Source organism: Grus americana, chromosome 11 (assembly GCF_028858705.1).
Source record: "Grus americana isolate bGruAme1 chromosome 11, bGruAme1.mat, whole genome shotgun sequence".
Lineage (NCBI taxonomy): Eukaryota > Metazoa > Chordata > Aves > Gruiformes > Gruidae > Grus > Grus americana.
This window is the reverse complement of record NC_072862.1, coordinates 4789851-4810731: the sequence shown is the minus strand read 5'-3', so window position 1 is coordinate 4810731 and position 20881 is coordinate 4789851. Positions and strand designations below refer to the sequence as shown.

Here is a 20881-nt window from a genome sequence, read left to right as displayed (position 1 = left end):
GCCGATCACATCACTTAAATCAAGCCAGCGTAAGATCCGTATCTCAAGACTACTGTGACACTTACTGCTCTAAATGTGTTAGGGGTACTTAGATAAAATGTGCTATCTAGACAGCTAGCCGACTCAGTGGGACTCAGAGAATCACAGAGAAGTATAGGTCAGAAAGGACCTCTGACTATCAGGTCTAGCCTTCTGGTGAAAGCAGAGCCTTGGCTTATGGTCCTGTCAAGCCAAGTCTTGAATTCCATAGCTATCTCGAAGGAAAATAACTCAGGAGAACTGACCCTTCTTTTTTTTTTTTCTGGTTTTTTTTTTTAAATGTTAACTAAAATATTATGCTACAATATTAAGTTTCTTAAATGTGTACTTCTATCCCTGTAAGTTAAGGAATCAGCAACACCAGATAAAGGAGGAGATTAGTCAGCAGAGAGCAAATTCGTCAGAAATAAAGTTAGCTATTGATTTTCATCAGTAGCAAACAAGTCTCTTTTCAAGCTCTTCCTAAGACATGAAAAGAGGAAAGGCAGCATTAGGCCGACTAGAAAGATGCCCAAAGGTGCTCAGGATCAGCACGTCCCCCAGTGCTGGATACTGCCTTAACAATACTTGACAATAATACTGTAAACTTAAACAAGTAACTAAACTAATGAAGCTGATTTTCTACTGATTTGTCTCTTGTGCTTGAATTTGTTGCCATCTGATAAGGTACGAAAGGTTACTGAAACTTTCCACAGTGCTGACACGCTGATAACATCTCTTTCCTGTATGCACTCTATAACATCTAAAAAGATGGCACTGAAGATTCAATAAAAGCACACTTTGCCTCGTACAAGGGGCCATTTTTGCAGAACTTGTGGGAAGTGATCATCTTTGAGACCCTCTAAAGCTCTGTCAAGGAGACTGTGATCAGACAAGCCTCAGTTCCTCAGGAAGTGAACTAAAAGTCCTAAAAACACACAGTTGTCTTCCTCCGCATACCTATATTCACTCTGAACTATGATGAGTCAAGACTGGTGTGTTCATCCCTCTCCTTTCTTTACAATTCTTCCATGAAAATTTTAGCTCCTTCACAACTATCTTTTCTTCCATGTCAAGTTTCCACTCTTCTCTAATGCTCAAATCAACATTTGCAGCCCATTTCCTCCATATCACTTCTCACCTTCTTCCTCCAAGCATTCTCCATAAAGTCACTGGACTTAGATAGTCTTTCCTGGATCTCACCATTGACTTTATACTAATTTTTGTCATTATTTTTTAACAAATCTGCAGTTCCTATAAACCATATCAAAACCGTACATCACTCTTTCTTCCATGTCTTACTGAGAGTATTTGAGATACTTTACAATACAGACCTATCATTTTTATGTGAAGAATTTTGCATGAACAAACAGCAGTCTTTCCTCACATGAAAAATACTTGCTCTGCAGCAGAACAGTGCCAGGAAGGTACACATACTGCAAAGGCCCAGAAGACTGAGTGAAACAGGTAGACAGAACAATTGCAGAAATCTGACAAAAAAGAAAAGTGATTGATCTTAAACTTAGGAATCTACCAGTAGTGGTATATATTAAGCAGAGCTACTGAAGCTACTGAAAGGTGGATCTTTAAAAAGAAATTGCTTCTCATTCTATAAAGAGATCAGAAAGAGAGAATGGTCACTGGTAAGCACGATGGGTTACCATAAACACAATAAATTATCCCTAGAGCAAATAAATATTATATTAAATACATATGTCAATCTGAGCCTTTGAAGACTATTGTGTTGCCTAAAAAAAGAGAGTTTTTACAGTTGTGCAATTTGAAGTACAATAAAAATTAACTTTTAACTAAGTTGAATGTGACTGTTACAAAACATTCCTTTCATCTGGAATCTGTAGAAGCGAGACTCTAATGTAAACTTCAGCAGCAGTAGAAAGCAAGCTTTCCAAAAGTTTTATTCCCTCATGGGAAAGGCTGTGTAATTAATTAGGCTTTACGGAGTATTACTCAACTTACATTAGACACTGTAAGCGTGAACAAAATCTAGGCCTTTCAGTTTAGAAGTGTCTGCTCCAAAAATGTTATTTTGCTACAAACACGATGCAAAACCTGCTCTCCAGTACTTCTTCTGGTTCCTCAGCCATAGTGCAAAGGCAGTTAGCTGCCTGGTGGCTAACAAGCCTAGGGGGAAAATAAACAAACAAAAAAACCTACAAAGGGCAAGAAGAGACAATACACAGCAAAATGTAAAAAAGGACAAAAGAAAGAAGAGACACTTAGGACAATAAAAGAAGAAATTAAAAAAAGACAAAATACACCATGCACACAAGCTGGAGAAAAAGTAAAAAGGTTAAATAAAAATAGATTCAAGGTAAGGACAGAAGAGACCTGAAGACTTTAAATGTTAATGAGAAGAGCTGATCCAAAAAGAAAAAAAAATCTGGTAATGAGACATTAAAAAAACCTGATGATGTAAAAAGAAAAGAGAATAACCAGGGATGATAGTAAGAGTAGTAATCAAACAAAATCTTTAGTTAATTGTAATGCCATGCAAAAAAAAGGCACTGTTTTTCTAATTACTCCTTGTAGCCAAAGACATTATAAAGACAAAAGTAATCAAGTTTTTGGTTCCAAGAAACCAATGAAGATAAAACCACAAAAGGACATTAATATAAATCATCAAAAGGAAGAAACAAAAAAAATAACTCTCTTGGTTCCGTGTGTCTGAATAAGAAAATATACTTTTAAAGAACCTGCTAATTTTTATGTCACTTTCCTCCACACCAAACTCACTTTTCCCTGTAGTAACTTGAGGAGTCAGTTCCTCATGACATTCCTGATCCCACAGACACCATGTAGATGGGAACTGTCCTAATGGTAGCAGTAACAGAGCACAATATACAGGGACTCTAAAGGTACCAGGTGTCAAACTGTAGTGCCAATACCTCAATATTGTGGTAGCCTGTACTGTAATCTACCATCAATTTTAACACTACCATTCCTACCTTCTTGCCTTACCTAAGTCATTTACCTTCAATGAACAACCCTCTAAGAAGATACAACATTTCATGTTTGAGGGTAGCAGACTTCCCCACTATGAGATGCTGCACATCCAACAGCGTGCAATTTCCATCATACCTGTTTCCACGTTCTTTGGTAGTGGCTTTGGACTGCACATGTTTAATCAAGAATGTAACCTTCTTTCACATTGGACAGAAAAATGCTTCTGCAAGCTGACCGTGGCAGTACACCTACCACGAGGTGTATAGATTTTATACACCCCAATATTTCAAGTCTCTTTACAGACTGTATGCTTGGAAGTACTCATCATGGAAGATTATGGAAATTACCTTATTTTAGATGCTTTCCCTAACACAAGACACAAATTTGGAACTTGGGAAGAGAAAAAAAATCTGGGTACTCTTCATTTTATGCCTCTTTTCCATAAGCAATAGAAAGAAACTGCATGAAGGTTTCAATCCTCTTCCTTTATGCCCTTAAACAGGTTCAAAAGTAAACAGAGGACATTTGTACCTGACTTTTATTAAAAAAAGTTTGACCTCACACCTACCTGCAGGGGAATACATGCATACAGAGGCTCAAAGACTCACTACACATCACTTCATAAAATACCTTGAAACATACTACAATACGTATAACGTTTGTGCCCCTAGAGCTTCTGTGCTCAAGTACCCTTTGGCTTTTTATAGCTAAGCACTAGTGTTCAAAGGCTTCTTACTACAAGAACACTAATACCAATGACAGCCTCCTTATCCTTCCAGCTGTATAGCACACCTTGGCTTAATGCAGTCAGACTTCTCCCCAGTTCTAGTGGAGATAACATAAAATTTCTCAAGTAGTAAAGAGGGTCTTTCACTTAGCACAGTTCTTGTTTCTTTTATGTGCCTTTTCTACGTCGCTTCCACTTACTAAGCACACATACTGGAATATATATTAATACAGATATGCAGTCAAATTGCATTCGGCTTCTAAGAATTCCTGAATCTGTAACTCAGATTAGCCGGACCATCCCTTTGATTGGATAAAAGCACAAAAGCAATACAAAACGACAGGGAACTCATCCTATTGATGATCAGATTCCAGGTCCAACAGCTTGGACCCACCTCCTGCCCTTTTGTATTTTCATTCAGAAGAGACCTTCAAGTGGAACCTGTACGCCCTCTCATGGTGGTTTCTTTCACCACAGCTCACTCAGGTTTAGGAACCTCCAATGGTTTCAGATTCTCATTCAGCTTCTTGCCATCCCCAGCTGCTGTGGCCATTCAAACAGCAGCAACATTATCAAAACTGAGGTCTTTCTAAGGGAAAAAGTGGGTTGTTGTCATTAACACAACCCAAACACCAGGTAGCCTCTTACTTTACTTACATTTCCTCAAGATCCACAAAACTACATGAGCCTCTTCACTCAGCCCAACAAAGGTCAGACTAATGTTTTAACATCCTTATTAAATATGTATCTATTATAACATTTTCTGCGTAACTTTCATTAGTAGGCTTGCCAGGCTTTCAAATAGTTTGTCTGTTGTTGCCCCTAAAACCCAGCAACATACTTTGGTGGGTTTCTTTCAGAATCTCAATTTGTTGTAAAAATATTCTTTATCAATAAAATCATCCAGCAGCTCTTCATTTTCATTATATTCCTTAACACAGGCAAACATTAGCAATGTTTCATTTACTAAGGAGTGAATGGATAAAAACAAACAAAAGAACCTCTCATTATTCTATTTTCAAGCCTCTTGTACCTTTGTCCAATGCTTATGATGGATATAATTAACAATTTCTGGCTTCAGAGGCTGAAAATAGACCAGTAATGAAGATCAGATTACATTCACAGTAAAATACACAACATTTACCTGAATTCCATTGTTCTTCTCCTGTAGAAAATGTGAAAGTGCAGGTATTATTACTGCACTAATATTTGTTAAGAACCTCTGGTGAAGGGATTATCATTATCTACTTTACTAATATCGGATTTTCATACTACATAGGAAATTAACAAAGGACAATAAAAGAATACACATAATAGTAACTTGTAATGCTCTCTGCAATCACTGTGTATAGAAAAGTAATCTCAGTTATCTGTTAACGGTACTGTTACAAGGTCATCTACTAAACCCAAACCCATCCCTTTTCATTTCTAAATGGACACAAAGATTTTCCTTTGAAAAAAGTCTCCAAGACCCATAAAAATAACAGTAGCGTAATAAATGCCACAAAACTTCTGTGGTACTATGTAAATAAAATAAAACATCAAACAGAGATAAGGGCTGATATTAGCACAGTCTTCCATAGCTGAGGCTTGGAAAACTTGCTGTGAAGTGTCTGCACCATATTTAGAAGTGGACATAAAAACAGTTTTGACTATTTTTGCCATTGCAAATACCACTAGGAAACGGAGAACAGTTACTTGAAAAATCTGAAAAAAACAGTAGATAAGCACCAAAGGACCCAATTTCTAGCTATTACAATCACTTCACAAAGATAGGTTTGATTTGATTTCAGATGCCATGACTTAGTGACAGGAGCAGCTCCTTTGAAATGTTAAAGATTACAGCATACCCTTAAAAGGGAACTTTTTCTTCATCGATACCTGAAATTCTAGAATGGCCTTTATGAACAGTTAACTCCAAAATTTGTTATGCATATGAAAAAGAGATCACACACTACACAACTGATAGAAAGTTAAGATGAAATGACCACTTCACAATATACTGTCAACTGCTCCACACACAACTGTCTCCAAGTTTTCAGTATCTAACTGTCCCACAGAGAAAAAAATTTTCTTTGAGGACAGAAGCAGTAACAGAATACTCCTCTATGAAGAATGGTTAAGACTGAAAATTGTAACGTAAAACCATCTTTGTCCTTTAAGAACAGTAACCTAGAAAATAACATGGCATCACAGCAATTATCATTCAAGCAACAAGTGTGTGTGTGTGTGTGTATATTCTCACCAAATGTATGAGTGTCATGTTCCTGATGACTTTCTCCCTGCAAGGCTGTCATTTTTTTATGAGCATCAACCCACCATGGTTTGTACTTTAAAACATGCTGAATAGCTTCATCTTCAAAAAAATCAGCTCTAGGGGGAAAAAAAAAATTCATATGCTATTTATTTCAGTTATAGTGTATGTGGGTATATTTTAATGCATACATAGAATACACCTGACTTGGCTCCAGGCTATTTTCCATCAAAAATATGTTCTTTGACTTAAAACCAGAAAATACACATTATTAAAAGCATAAACAATATTCTCTTATCTTACAGTATCCTTCCTTACTTCCTCCACCTTTTCTGAGCCACCTAGAAGTCTAGAAAATTGATGAGCTTGCAGCATGACATGAAGGTTAACAAACCTGATTTGTTCTGGATGAATCTAAAGGAAAACATTCCAAAGAGAAGACTTCTCAGAGAATGTCACTGGCAGCAAACCTGATTTTAATAGGAAGCTCTCTCACTTTAAAACCGCATATACTTTGGGGAGGACGGGTATGCAGCTGAAGGTATGAAAATAAAGTAGGGATAGGGACTGCCTTTTACGTAAACACAAGCATGCTGTAGCAAGGTAGAAAAAGAAGAGTTGTGCATGAATACTGGAAGAGAGATTATCTCCCTCTCAGTACAAAGCCACTGTGGTAAAAATCTCAATATAGTAATTCTGGGAGGATTTATACTAAAGGATTCAAGTTCTAAGCCTCCTCTTATCATTTTAGCTTTTTCTTCAAGCCAAACAATAGTATAAATACTAAGAACTGAAAAAAATGTAGAAAATTTAATACCTTCTTAATCATCATACAAAACCTGCCCAGTCTACTGAACACAGAACATAATTTGCTTCAGTCTCACACTGACAGATTTTTGATGTCTTCCTTCAGTGTCTTCATAAAGCAACTTAAAGGTATCAGCGAGTGTACATTTTCCTCAAAGGCAAGAGAACATTTCTGTTTGCCACTGTTTCTCCCAGAGCTGTCCTTCTCATCAGGGTACACAGGAAAACAATTTTTCTTGAAGAAACTTTGGTACCATCTGTTCTGAAGCATCCAAAACAAGCCATTGAACTAAACGGTCGTAGCTCATCTACCAGGCTAGAACAGGGAGTCTAAGATGGAAACTTACAATTACTGTAATTTGTATCCCATTATAGGTTAGGAACTACTTCGGTTCTACTGAAATGTACTTCCAAGTAATGTTTCAAGGAAGTTTTTCTACTTTTCATGTGCTACAGAAACACATGCAGCTGCCTCTGAAACACAGACTGGGAAAAAATTCCAGGTTTGCAGAGACACTTTCTGAAACAACTCAAAATGGGTTAAGCTTACCTCTTCCCTACAAACACACCACAAGTACTAACCCTCCCTACTGGGGACTACACTCTTCTCCCACCAAATCAATCTTGCAGGAATCACAGTGTTAATAGATCTCATGGCTTCAATTCAGTTTACTTATCTGGAAGTTTCTGAACCTAACTCGACCTGAAATACTCCAACTTGAAAGGCACAAAGAATCATTTCCACCTTCATTACATGGGATGAAGCACAAAGAAACACAAAGTTTTGGTTTGGAACTTTTCTTCGTTCTGCTGTAAAAAAGTTTCATGTGATGAAGGCAAAAAACCAAAGCAATCAAGACAAAATCTTCACAACTTCAAAACTCAAATTTACTTCTTCATAGACCAGGATGGTTCAGTAATTCTTGTTTCACAAGGGGAAAACAAAGTTCTGACATCTATAACCCAAAATGCTGGCAGGGATTGGCTACTCTGCTCTGAAGTGGTGAACTATGAAACAACATTCTGCAACAGTTCACAGCAGCCCCTGCTTGAATACAGACTCAAGTAGTAATTAAACAGTACAGTAACCCCAAAACAGATAAGCAATGTCTTGTGTCAGTGTCGCACTTAAGAATACACTCTAATGCCTGCTGTGATGAGACAACGAAACAGACAAATAAAAAGTAAAGCTATTATTTCCAAAAGTGATCTCAAACTCAATCATTTATGAAAAGAAAAAGTTAGTATTATTTCAGCTGAGGTACTTTTACTTGACCAGGTGAAGTAAAACAATACTCACAGGTAATGATCAGGCTCAAACTTGGCATCTTCAGCTGCCAGGCGTTTCCTCCTACGTTCATCTACAGGAGTTTGGTCTGGATCCTTAATGTCAATAACATCACTGAGTTCATCCTGCAAATGGAACAAAAAATTCTATGACCAAGCTACAGGTATGATGTGCAAGATTTAGTAAGAGTTTAGGAAGGATGCTTATCAGCATTACACTGAAATCCCTAGCTGCTCTTCAATCTCCCTTTCAAATCTTCCAAATTCAGGCTCCATTTTGCAAATAAAACATGAAAATTCCAAGGAAATTCAATTATTTCAAGCTCCTCAGAATGCATGATACTTTGAAGTCTATTCAGGCCATTTTATCATAAGGCAGGCAGGTTATTTTGCATTACAACAAAATTTGCAATGTTTAACAAAAGCACACAACAACAACAACCATGACGACAAGATAAAAACCATAGATACTGCTCTTGCAACTTTTGAGATTACTCTCACACTCTGAAGTGGCCATACATTCATTAATGGGCAACGGTAGTGCCCATTTAAGCATCATTAAGTAGTGGCACATTAATGGGAAGTGTACTTCTTCACAAATTTCATGGTAATAAACCAGTGTATATATCCTAACAGAATGTAAATACTTTCTCCATAAATAGCAATCCCTCTGCTCCAAACCCTGAAAATACTATAATTCATCCAATAATGAGTTAGTTACCTAATTAAGTTGTTTTAAACAGCTACAACTTAAATTGTTTAGACTAAGAACACTACAAAAAATTATCATCTACTATTTTAATAACAGCTCTGTATACTATGATTATACTACCTAGCATGCTACAGGTTGTAGATTAGCTTCAATCTATTCATGAATTAAAGAAACTGCTGAATGCACAAGAGCAAAGTAACTGCATTTTAAAGCTCCTATCCTATCAAATAATCCACAAAAGCAAATTTCAGTGCATCACCATAGCCCTAGTAAATCCCAGATACCAGGTAGGCAGACACCCCCAAGAGTGAACACTTCAAAAGTTATTGTCTTATGAGAAAATCAAGTCTAAAATAAAAAGTACAAAGAGAAAATTACCATGAATTTCACAATGAAAAAAATTTTAATGCAACAACCATAACAAGACCTATTGATTAGCCAGCTTTATTTTGGTTTGCGGTTTTTTGTGGGGTGGGTTTTGGGGGTTTTTTGAGTAATTTCTTCATTTAAAAACAAATTAAAATTTATGACATCTGAAATATACTGTACATTGATGTTAAATATGTTTCAAGTCAGAACAGAAGACAATACCAAATAGAAAGCAGAAGTGCTAACAGCAGACTGTGAACAGCCTGGAGACAAGTTTGCAGCTTGCCAGAACTATTCACCTGGCACATGGCCTACTTCATCAGGCCTTTGCTCCATGCCTTCACAGGCTAGTGAACCGTGCTGGTGACAGCAGCCCACTTCTAGAAGCCAGTTTTACCAAGGACCCCATTCAGCGTTTTCCTCTAACACTGAAATTATTGCAGAAACAAACTGGCCAGTTGACTCTGCCACACAGTTATGTCAGTCTCGAACACCCCCTACTTCTGCAGGAACAAGGACTTGTCTGTACTACTACATGCAAAAGCTGAATATTCTCAGTCACAGAATGGGATAATGAAGAAGAACAGTTACCTAATGATCCCCTCCTGACTACAGAATGAGCCAGGAAGCTTGCCCAACAGGGAAGTTACACAGAACTGTTATAATAGGAAAAGAAAAAAATGCATCTACCTGCAGCCGCTGGAACACCCCTGACCGCAAATTCCCAAATCCATAACGGTACTGTAGTGGTAGAGTGCTTTCTGCACTTTCTTTGTAAGGGGTCTGCTCTATTTCCCAGTCAAATTCTTCTTCCTCCTCTTCAGACAACTCAGCAGATGCAGCTGCATATATTGCATGGTCAGAAAAAGAAAATTATTACATAGAAAATATGTATGATTTAATAAAAAGGCAAACACTAATAACAAAATAAGGCGCTCTCATCATATACAACACTGGTCATAGAGGCAGATGCTTACATGAGTAATCCATATGTCCTGTTCCAAATTCTCCAGCTTTCAAAAATGAAGACCAGGACACTGAAAGTTTTAAGTACACTCACTCAAAGACTGAGTTAATTGTTCCACTGATTTCAACAAGATCAGAATTTAATGTTAAGAGAACCTTGACAGGAGCAAAGTGATGTTATCAATTATTTAAGATATGTATTAAAAAATTAAACACAGATAGTCAAACCTTCTTGTCTGTTAAATACTGATGTTAAGCAAGCCATCCACTAGAATCTGTGGCTTTAATTAGCTTCTACCATTTGAGCTACAAGTCCAGTTGCACTACCTTGTAGAAAGCAGAAGACTCAAATAAATGTGTGTGTATTATAGAGCCACTAGAGGGGTACAAAGACCTACAGAGGATTAGCATGTTAAGCACATTTTGGAAAAACATACAGATAACTTAGCCTATAAAGATGACATGTATATCACCTACAACACATTTATTTTTATACTTATCCATACTTTCAGATTTATTCACACTCTTCTTGTACCTTGGATTAGACAATAATAGAAACACTATTTTTCTACGTATATCACTATGTAATTCTATAACTATTTCATTATGTACATGTATCACTAGTATAAATAATTTGTCATACCTATCTCTTCTACTAAAGGTTTTGCTGATCTTGATTTCTTTGGTGCTAAAAGAGATGTGAGCATGTCCAGTCCCTCAAAATATTGGCCAGGAATCTCCTTAGGTAACCGAATTGTAAAAGTTCCTTAAAGGAAAGTCAGAATATAGTTACTGCATTAAAATATCCAAGACAAACAAGTATATGCATTTTTCCTCTAATGAAAAAGGCTCACAAAAAGTGGGACACATGCAGGTAGAATGTTACTATGCATAAATGTCTGTGCGTGTTCTTAACCTTACTTCACAAGTTTCACAAAAAGATTTTAATGATAAAGCATGCATGAAAGAGAATATTTAACCAGTTGTGGTCTCTTGACTCATATTGTATAAACACAAACCAACAGAATACAAGCTTTATTCGATTTTGAATCTTTCCACCAATCAAGCAATCAACAGAAGATCATAGAAAGCCACATCCAGCAATCTGATTGTCTTAAGTCAAGCACGTTATAAAGGCTTTGCAAGCAGCAAATTATAGGTTTTATTGCTGGTTTTTTTAATGAATACATTAATTCCAGAAGGTACATATTTTATTCCAGAAATACCTTCCACCTTAAGGTGTGGAGAAAGGCTGATGTCTTATCTCTTAAGACATAGCTGAGAGGCTGCCTCAGGATTATCTCATTTCTACTCAGCACTACCTGACTTCTTTGCAGATTTACTAGACTAATGATCTTGGTACAATGACACGTCTAGTCCCTACAGGGCTTTAAGAGGACTTGTACATATTTTTTTCATTATTAGGACAGATCTGAACACCTCTTTTGTGCTTAAGGATGGCCTAAATAAGTCCAATAAATCCTCAGCAAGATATTTTTATACTACATAACATATGAGAAAATTTACATTTATTTACAGTATCATATATTTCACTAAAGTTCTATGCAATTCCAGTGCAGCAAAGTATAAATTATTGGAGAGTTAGTAACATTTTTAATGACACATATACTAAGAACATTAACTAATACCTTTGTCTGTATTATAAGATGCTTTTTCTCTGCCATCTTCTACAATTCTTCCAGGAAGCGTCAATCTGCGGGCAAAAAAATCAGATGCCTCATTGAATGCCTGACTAATTCTGCAACTTAACGCCTCAGCCTATAAAAATGTAAGGCACGTTCCAAAAGCAGTACAAAGGAATAACTACATGACTCCTGTTGATACTAATGGAAGTCATGCAGTTAAATCCCCATGTACTTCAAAACCTTTTTCCCTAACTGTTGGTACAAGAGATGAACATCTAGGATAGAGAAAATCTGAGACTCCCGGTTTCCCAGCTTGGATGAGGTCACAGCCACCACAGAGATGATGCCCTTGGCACTATGTGCAACACTTGGAAGATTCTGCAATTTAAAATCTCTAAGCTAACCCACAGTGACAGGATATGAGAACTCATCCAGAGTTCTTGTACAGCTTATTCAGAATAACCAATTAATTGCATTCTACCAGTCCACTAAAATCCCTTGTGGTCTACTAATGTATATAGGGGAAGCATGTCCAAGCGTACAGGAAACAGAAAATAATAAACGTTAACAGCTCTTATATGCCAAAGGTTCTCTTAGCGCTTTGATACTGAGATTGCCTCTTGCTCCCTTCCTTCAGCGTAGTGAGGACCTTGCTATCTAGAGAAAAGATGCAGCCTAGAACCTCACTTCCTACTGCCTTCTCTCACATGACTTTTCTCCCCTTATGTTATCAGGAGTGCATCAAAAGCCATTCTTCCCCAAATATACTGTATCTGGCTCTCAACAGGGAAAAAGACACGCTTATTCTACACAACTTGCATACATCCAGAGAATTGTCTTGCCATTTTACCATTAAAAATCTATTGTAAAGTAAATTTAGAAAAGTATTTCTTTAAAGTCCCTTTAACATGATTTAATGCATAGAAACAAAGAGGCCAGATGCATAAAAACAACTCTTTGCACAAAATGGGCTGTCTGCAGTCTACAGTGTAAGAGCTGCAGATGAAGAATGTTCTGATGGGACCAAAATGAAGTTCATTATAAAAAACAAAGTCAGTAAAGAAAGTTCAATTTTTTTAAAAATCCTTCCACTACGTGCCTGAGAAAGTACGGCTTAGCATAAAATTTAAAATCTTCCCCTTCAAAATACACGTCAAACTCTGAAGCTCTGGCATAAGGTACTTTGATTATTATTGTAAGAAAATCCAGATCCTGGGTCAGCTCAAAAGCTGGAGTTATCATGATGAATCCAGCAGGAAGACGAACCACTGGCTGTGTGGCCCTATCAAGACAGAAAAACAAGAAAAAGATTATTGTAGTTTCCAATTTAGGAGAGTAAATAGTGTCTTCAAATTCTGTAAGAACATGATTTCAGATTCTCAAAAAATTATCTTCCAGATGCTCAAGAAGAAGAGTCATGACAACAGCAACACAATAAAAAAAAGCATTATGAAGAATTTGAAGTTACCACTTTTTTGCATCTTAATGAAACAATTGAACGGAAATGAATGCAAACATTTGGAGCACAGGAAAGCACCTATTGTATTCTGCATAAAAAATGCACTAAATTCAGTCCTAGAACTTGGCAGCTTTTTGTAACTGCTGTTTATAATTTCACACATAGCAGACACTAGATCTCTACACTTCATTAGTGAACTGATCACAAACCCCTATTAGAAAATAATGAAAAACAATAATACTTTAAAAAAAAATGAGAACTGTATTTTATAATCCATACACACATTAGCCAGTATACGAGCAATAGATTCAGTACATTGCAAACAGATTTTCTGAGTGTACACACTAAGCATACTGCTCTTCATGTGAAATTTAATGCATTAGCCATCGGGATAGTACAGACACAGTAAGTCAAACACGCTCCTTTGCAGTGGGCTCACAACACAAGAGCTACCCATATAGTTTAAACATGAGCAGTTGACACACTCAGGATGTCCAAGGTGAACATGCTTACTATTTTGATGCGTTTGCAGGGTTTTCACAAATCCTGAAAAAGCATCCTAAAAACCTCCCATTCCTATTGAAGATTCAGTCAAAGAAAACATAAATAATACAGTAGTTATAACTGAATTATCTCCTGGGATCTCCTTCACCAAGTGTTTTTAAGGACATTTTAGGTCAACATCCATCAGAACCATATGCATGTATGTACATGAACATGCATATATATTTAGCATGAGAAAAGGAATTTACACAGTACCATTCACCTGATACACAACTTGTCTGACTCTTCAATAGCTTTAAAAGGAAAGATAATTCCTTAGGTTTAACTTAGGATCCAGTTTTGTTTGTTTGGGGGGTGGAGGGGGAGAACCACACACTTTTGAAAATTAACTTTTAAGACAAAAGTATTTTTACTCAAAAATGTAACCTAGAACTATTACCTGGGAAAGAGCTACTTTTCACTGACTTTCAGAGTTATCTTTATTAACCATACCTCCATTCTGGCCACTTCATGAGCAAACACAGAGCATTAACCATTAATAGGGCTAAATTAACAGATTACCCACTTTTTTTTTTTTTCATATAGGTAATTCATATTGACTTCAATTGACAGGTATGAAACAAGTCAAACTCCCCATTTCGCCGTATCGCTCGATTCCAGGGCAACATTCTCACCCTCTGCAGGCCGAGAAGCTGCCCTGTGCTCATCGAGTTGTAACCAGATAGGAAACACCTGCCTTGACCAACACCTACAGCCCCATGTACGCGTCTGTGGGCTCCCTTCTTATCTGTTTAACCACCACACGCTGCCTAACAACGTGGGATAAGAGCTAACAAAAATCCACCGGCTCATTTAGACCCTTCGAGGATGATACGCCAGCCTACATTTTTATTTTCGCAAACGGGAGGTTCATAACATTGAACGGCAGCCCCAAAGCCAGGCCCAGCTGTTCCCGCCCTGAGCTTCTCAACGCTGCCGCACTTTCCACCACCCCACCACTCCCCCCCCCAATTTTTCCCACTAATTTCCCTTCTCTGCTCGCTAAACCGGGTCAAAGGCCGACTTTCAAGCCGTACCGCAGGGCACACAAGAAGGAGTCCTGTCGGCCGCACCCCTGACAACCGCGGGACAAGCGGAGAAGCCACTAAGACCGCGGGGACGCGGTGAGGGAAAGGACGAGCCGAGCTCCCACCAGCAAGCAGACCCGCACCACGCCGAGGGCCGTGAACCGCCGCCATCCCTCCCACCCCCCCAGGCCTGTGAGAGGAGCGAGCCCTCCGAGTAACGCGAGCGGGAAGAGCCGTGATCCCCTCAGGCCGTGCCCCGCCGAGCAGCGGCTCAGCCCGGCATCAGGCCGCCACTCACCACACCAACGTCCCGCTCCCCACGGCCTCCCGCCCTCACCACGCGCGCGTGTGGCGCTGAAGCGGGCGGGGCGCATGCGCGAGCAGCGCCGGCGGGGCGGGAACCAGCTCCGCCCCGAGGGGTTGGCCTGGCCCGGCCCGGCCGCCTCCCTCACGGGCAGCCCTTCTGGCCGGTGCCCGCCTTCGGAAGAGAACAGAAACGGAAGAGACGTGAGAGGGTAGTACCGATAAGTGAGCCGTGGGAGGCCGAGGGAGCCTCTACTACCCCTCGGGCCTGGCTTTCCCTCACGGTCTGGTGGTTGTCGGGGCGCCCTGGGCCCAGCCGGCAACGGGGATCCTTCCTTCAGGTTCCCCCCACTAGCCTTATTTTGTAACAAAAGCGATGATACGGTGTGTCAGGCGTCCAGATTCAAGGGCTGTCTAACGATCTCAAGAGACGAAAGCTGTGTTTGATAGAATCCTAACCCTTAGCTACTGTCATCCTGATCAATCTATTGAAATACTTGTCAGAGGATGAGGTGCTGCAGCGTGAGGATTGCCTACGTACCCTCAGCTCCTTCCTCCTTTGCGATAGCTGCAGCTATACCTAAAAATGTAGGCACCTGACACGGTCCGATATTGCTTCTTAAACAACGGGCTACTGAAAATAAATTGTGTGTCTCGCAGCTCAGAATATAAGAAATGCTTTTATGTGTAAGTAAAGCATGCAGTGAGAACAAACAGCTCTGGAGAGGAGAGAATGAAGTTAAGAACTGAGTAAATAGGAATGGAAGGTTTGGCCTAATGTAATTTAAATTGAGGTGGTAAGGATTAGATGATTTCAAGAACTGAAATACATTGAAGCGGAGGGCTGCGGAAATAAACAGAGTGACCCCATGAGCACTGTCAGAACAGGAATTCCCAAGTACGTAAGTCTCTTCTAAGACAGCAGTTAAATGTGAACAAGATTGGCAATGTGAATAGAGGCAGATCCTGATGAATCAAAAGAAATACAGCATTAAGGAGAAAATGCAACAAGAAGCTCAAAAATTGCTAAAAGCAGAAAAGTTGGTTTAAAAGCCATAATTTACTTATCTTGATATAAAGCACCCAATATAGAATCAATCTGATTTTTCTGTCATTAGACCATAAAAGGTATTCTGGTTCCAGATAATTCTCTACATTTTTAAGTGCTACTGACTCTCTTCCAGCCCCCTCTGAAAGAGATTTAAATGTTTTTCCTGGAGGGAAAAAAAACCCAAACATAATTAGGTACCTCCTGCTAATGAAGTTTTGGGGTTTTTTTGGGGGGATGGAGGGGTTGGGGGGGGGGGTTGTTGTTTTTTTTAAATAGACAAACAATCTTCCAGGCTGAAAAAGATTGATTTTTCTTGCTGGAAATCCACTGAATATGACACCTCTTCATGAGAAAACATGAAACTCTTGGCAGAACTGAACCAGCAGTTTAAATACTGCACAAAAAATAAATACTTGCTTCAAAATAGATTATTCTCCCCATTGATCTAAAATTGATGGATGGTTTTAATAGTCAGCCTAAACTTTCTTGTGTCCCAATCTTTTTACATGCAGAAATTGAAGATGCATGGCATATAAAATGCATTTTATAATACTAAAGAATTTTAGATACTGATTTGACTTGGACCAAAGCCTCGATCAAGTCCTCAGAAACTTCTGATGTATTTCCAGAGAACTTCAGCACTAATTAACTTCTGGACCTTACCAATGTAATCTCTAGTGAGAATGTTGGACAGGAAGCTGAATTATGAACCAGTAGGCACCATCTTCTCTGGGTAAGATCGAATTTGCATAAGACAAGTCTATGAAAGATAAGGAAGAAGTGTCATCGGAGAGTTTACTCTTGTCTAACTGACACTTTCCAAGACTGCCTCAGAATTATTTTTTTCTTTTTAGAGTCTAAGAACTCCCACCCTTTTTTGTCTGGCAATACTCTCCTTGTAAAAGAAGATTTTATATACAGATTTCAGTGAAGAAACTGGTGCATCAGCCATTCGTGTTTTCCATCCAAGTAAAGTATGAAGGAGCATCTCTAAGAAATTGATATTGCTTTCTTCTCTAAAAAGCATACTGAGTTTTTTAGAACTGTGATGAAAAAGTTTTATTTAAAAATGTAGAAATACTACTTTACATCTTTTGGTGCATCTTTCTGATGAAGAAGTGAATTTGGCTACGATATGTTTAATGGAGCACTGAAGAATGAAAATCATTATCTACAACGTTTTGGGCAAGTAATTAGCTGTCCCTTTGAAAAACAGAAACATGAAGCTTTGCAATTTATGAGCACAATTGACTCTATGTGACTAATAATAACAAGTAAATCTGGCATAATCCCATAAATACAATACATACTATATTCTAGACATATAATTGGCATGTACATAAAAAATGGTAATCAGATACAAAGTATGCATTTAGTTTAACAAGTAAAAAGAGGAATAAAACTGTTTCTCTACCCAGGAAACAAATGGAAATAAAGTGGGTATATGTTCCAAACCAAAACATATTTCTGTGTGAAGTATATCATGAAATACAATACAATACATAACTATTTCCATTGTCTAAATTATCAGTGCTATAATTTTTATAAACAACTAGAAGTAGTTCTGTAATTATCAGACACTTTGCAAAAATTCAGTGTAAATGATAATTGAGGGCTTTTCCTGAGATGGAACTAGAAGATACCATTGCACACTTGAGTAAAATTCATGTTATTCTTCCCTTTAACTTTGAAAACAATTGAAAAACAAATATTTTGAATTCTTTTGTCTAAGTGGCCTGAAGCATTTTTCCAAATCCAATGCATTTTAATCTGAGTTTCCTTTCCCTGTAGATCTGATTTTCGAGTTTCACTTACCCAAGTATTGTGTTCATAACACCATGATATCTTCATAGCTTTATTTTTGCTCTTTTCTCTTGCAGTTTCCATTATCCAAAGATAATGAAGGTTCTCATTTTATTTCTCCAGAGGAAGGAAGGATCCTGGATCACAAAGACCTTCTGTATTTTTCAGATAAGTAGAACAACATGTGTCTCTAGAGGCTAGATAGTGGTCTTTGTAAATTCAGGATCAACCTTGCAATAGTCTTTACAAGAATAAAATCGTAACAGTCGGGGATGTAAACATGTAATGTGTTTCTTGGTGTTACATTTTGTGGTGTTACCTGCCAGACAGATGTCAGACTTGCTTTGAAGTAGGCATATGTAAAGTTTGCATGTGAGAGATCGAGTTATAGTTTTGCTTCTTAGTGACTGAAGGTCATAAACTGTAATACTAGTAACTGTAAGACAGAGGCCCTGAGGAACCTCTGTGAGAGCCTGACCTGCCACTGCTAAGCCATGGAGTAGGCAGGGACATTGAGTACAGCACATATTTGTGACAAATGTGGTTTTTTGGGCTGAAGCAACTTTCAGGTTTTTGAACAGCTTCCCAGGGATCTGTTGTGGTCTCTTGTGTGTTAAGAGCCCTTGGAGTTGTTCAACTTACACTCCAGAAGTAGCATATAGACACCTTTGTTTGCTAGTCTGGGTTTTTAGCTCGGTTGTCGGACAGTGAGTTTTTGAAATTTATTACTCACTAGGTAGGGTGTGGTATAATTTTCCTTCTATGCCTGATCTGTAGAGGGAGTATTTTTGTTATAGCTCTGTTCCTGGGAACCTGGCTCTTTTAACACAGTCATTTACTCTTGCATTTAGTTGCTTGAATCTTTGGCTGCTGCAGAAAATAGCACCTCTTAGACAACCTTAGAAATTGTAATTCAGAAAAATAAAATTGACTAAGAAGGCTTCATTTTTAAGATTTTCTCAAAATATAACTATGCTTTAAATTACTTCCTTACAGAGCTACATAAAAAATCTTACATTGTAGTAAAGGCCTTTGAATTATTTGCCTTTTAATATATACAACAATGCCATGATATTGTGTCTGCGATACAAAAAATGCCAAACACACTGGGTATTAACACATTTGTTCAAGTCTAAAATATATGAAGTTTTACTTAAGCTGGCTCTCACTATTGTTTTAGATCTAAGCCATCGGTTTGACTGAATATCTCAGGGGCCACTGTCATGTATCAAGACATCGTGGCCAGTCCATTGCTTCGCTGCTGAAGTTGAACACTTTGGAGAGTGCAGTGGATTCAGCAGCGCTGATTTGAAGCTCTTTCAGTCCAGCAGTGGAACTGATTTTGAGCATGCACACCGGTGGCACGGAAGTTGATATTTGCACGATATCATCTGAAAGAAAATGGTACAAGTGGGAGGAGGTAAGTGGTACACTACTGCGTGTCACAGAAACAAGGAGAAAAGTCTCTAAAATCCCTTGGAATGTTTTTCAGATTTCATGATGTTTACCTTGATATTTTTATAGAGACATTGCTAACACATCTGCTATATATGAAAGAGATTTTATTGATAGTATGAAATGGCACATTTGTACAGGTTGAGGATTTCAGGCGGTTGATACTGGTACTCATTTTTTTTATTAAGTATAAAGTTTGGTAGGGTTTATTGTAGTACGTATAGTCTCAGAAAAGAGCATATGTTTATGCATTGTGGTTTTTCTGTAGTTTCTCATTTAGTATTGCTATTTTCTCTTAGCATGAAGTAATTTATATTTTTACATCTGCTCAGAATCTGAGTTGGATGAAATTCTGAAACAATAATTGTTCATTGCATTTGCGTTGGTACTAAGGTAAAGTGTATTTTGAGATACCATTGGCAAAGGCCTGTCGCAATAGCGGTATAAAATGGCCAGGCTGTGTAGTTTTACTGCCAAGAGAAAGCCATTTAAGTAGTGAAGGACCAACTCTTGAAAGATTTATCCTAAAAGTAAGCCTGACTTTACAGAGTAGGGCTGTGCAGCAGGAGGTTCACCCTTTTGCGTGAGATGCATAATTTACATATGCTGATGCCTTACCTTGGCAAGGTCCTGATCTGAAAATACGAGAGACTGTCCTCACAGCCTACCTCGCTACCAGTCTGAAGTGTAATGCGTCCCTGCAGGTAGCGCTGTGACTTCAGCCATGATCTCCACATGATAGTTGTAGCACTGAGCATTTATTTGAAAACTAACAGATGAAATAGCCCTGCAGAGAGCACACCTCCACAGAGGTGAGAGGCATCCACCCCATAGCCCTTCTCCAGTGCAGTTCAGCAGCGTGTGGTCACTGCACTGCACTGCACAGCAGCCCCCAGAGCTGGCAGCAGCCACACAGTCTAGTTCACTTCCAGTACTAACACCATGGGGACACGCGAGGCTCTTCTTTCCCTGCTCTCTCCATTCCAAGAATGTCTCCATTCTTTGTGCAGCTTATACTCAAGCTCTGCGGGGCATCAAGAATACTTGTATTTCTGTCATACCGTACATTTAAAGGCAATAAATCAGGTTACAAACCTAAGTAGGATTTATTTCTGTGAAATTCAGAGTGTTGCGATCTCTGCTGACATTGCACAGAAGACTGGCTAAGTAACTTGATCAGTTGGACAAGTCCAAAGCCACCCAAAAGTAAGTGAATGCTTATACTCCTTCGCTGTTCTGCAAGTGTTGCTGTTTATCCCGATACAACCTGCCTTTGAGGCAGGCGGGACAAGAATAGTGTGTAGGTGGGTGATAAACCGTGGCCGCAGGGTGGAGGGACGCTCGGCACCAGTTTGCCTATTAGCACAAACAGATGACACGTGCCTCAGAGACCAATTCTCTCTCTCACTTTTTTCTCCTGCTCATCTTTCTGTGCACACTCACGCTCTTCCAGCACTGCACACCTGCACAAGCTGGGATCCTTGTGGGG

The 20881-nt window shown here is 38.6% G+C and overlaps 1 protein-coding gene across 5 annotated transcripts in view; it reads right to left on the bottom strand.

Moving 5' to 3' along the window:
• SHQ1 (SHQ1, H/ACA ribonucleoprotein assembly factor) overlaps positions 1-15135 on the bottom strand; it is a 60687-nt gene extending 45552 nt beyond the window's left edge. For 4 of the 5 annotated variants that reach the window (XM_054838775.1, XM_054838772.1, XM_054838774.1 and 1 more), the window contains exons 1-7: positions 15079-15135; positions 12850-13032; positions 11754-11818; positions 10748-10870; positions 9829-9980; positions 8071-8183; positions 5955-6082 (exon numbers count right to left, since the gene is read on the bottom strand). In XM_054838775.1, coding sequence (XP_054694750.1) covers positions 5955-6082; positions 8071-8183; positions 9829-9980; positions 10748-10870; positions 11754-11818; positions 12850-12992 — 724 coding nt within the window. In that variant the 5' untranslated portion in view covers positions 12993-13032; positions 15079-15135. The remainder of the gene's footprint in view (positions 1-5954; positions 6083-8070; positions 8184-9828; positions 9981-10747; positions 10871-11753; positions 11819-12849; positions 13033-15078) is intronic. The other variant, XM_054838773.1, reaches the window with a different exon arrangement.
• Between the last annotated feature and the right edge of the window lie 5746 nt (positions 15136-20881).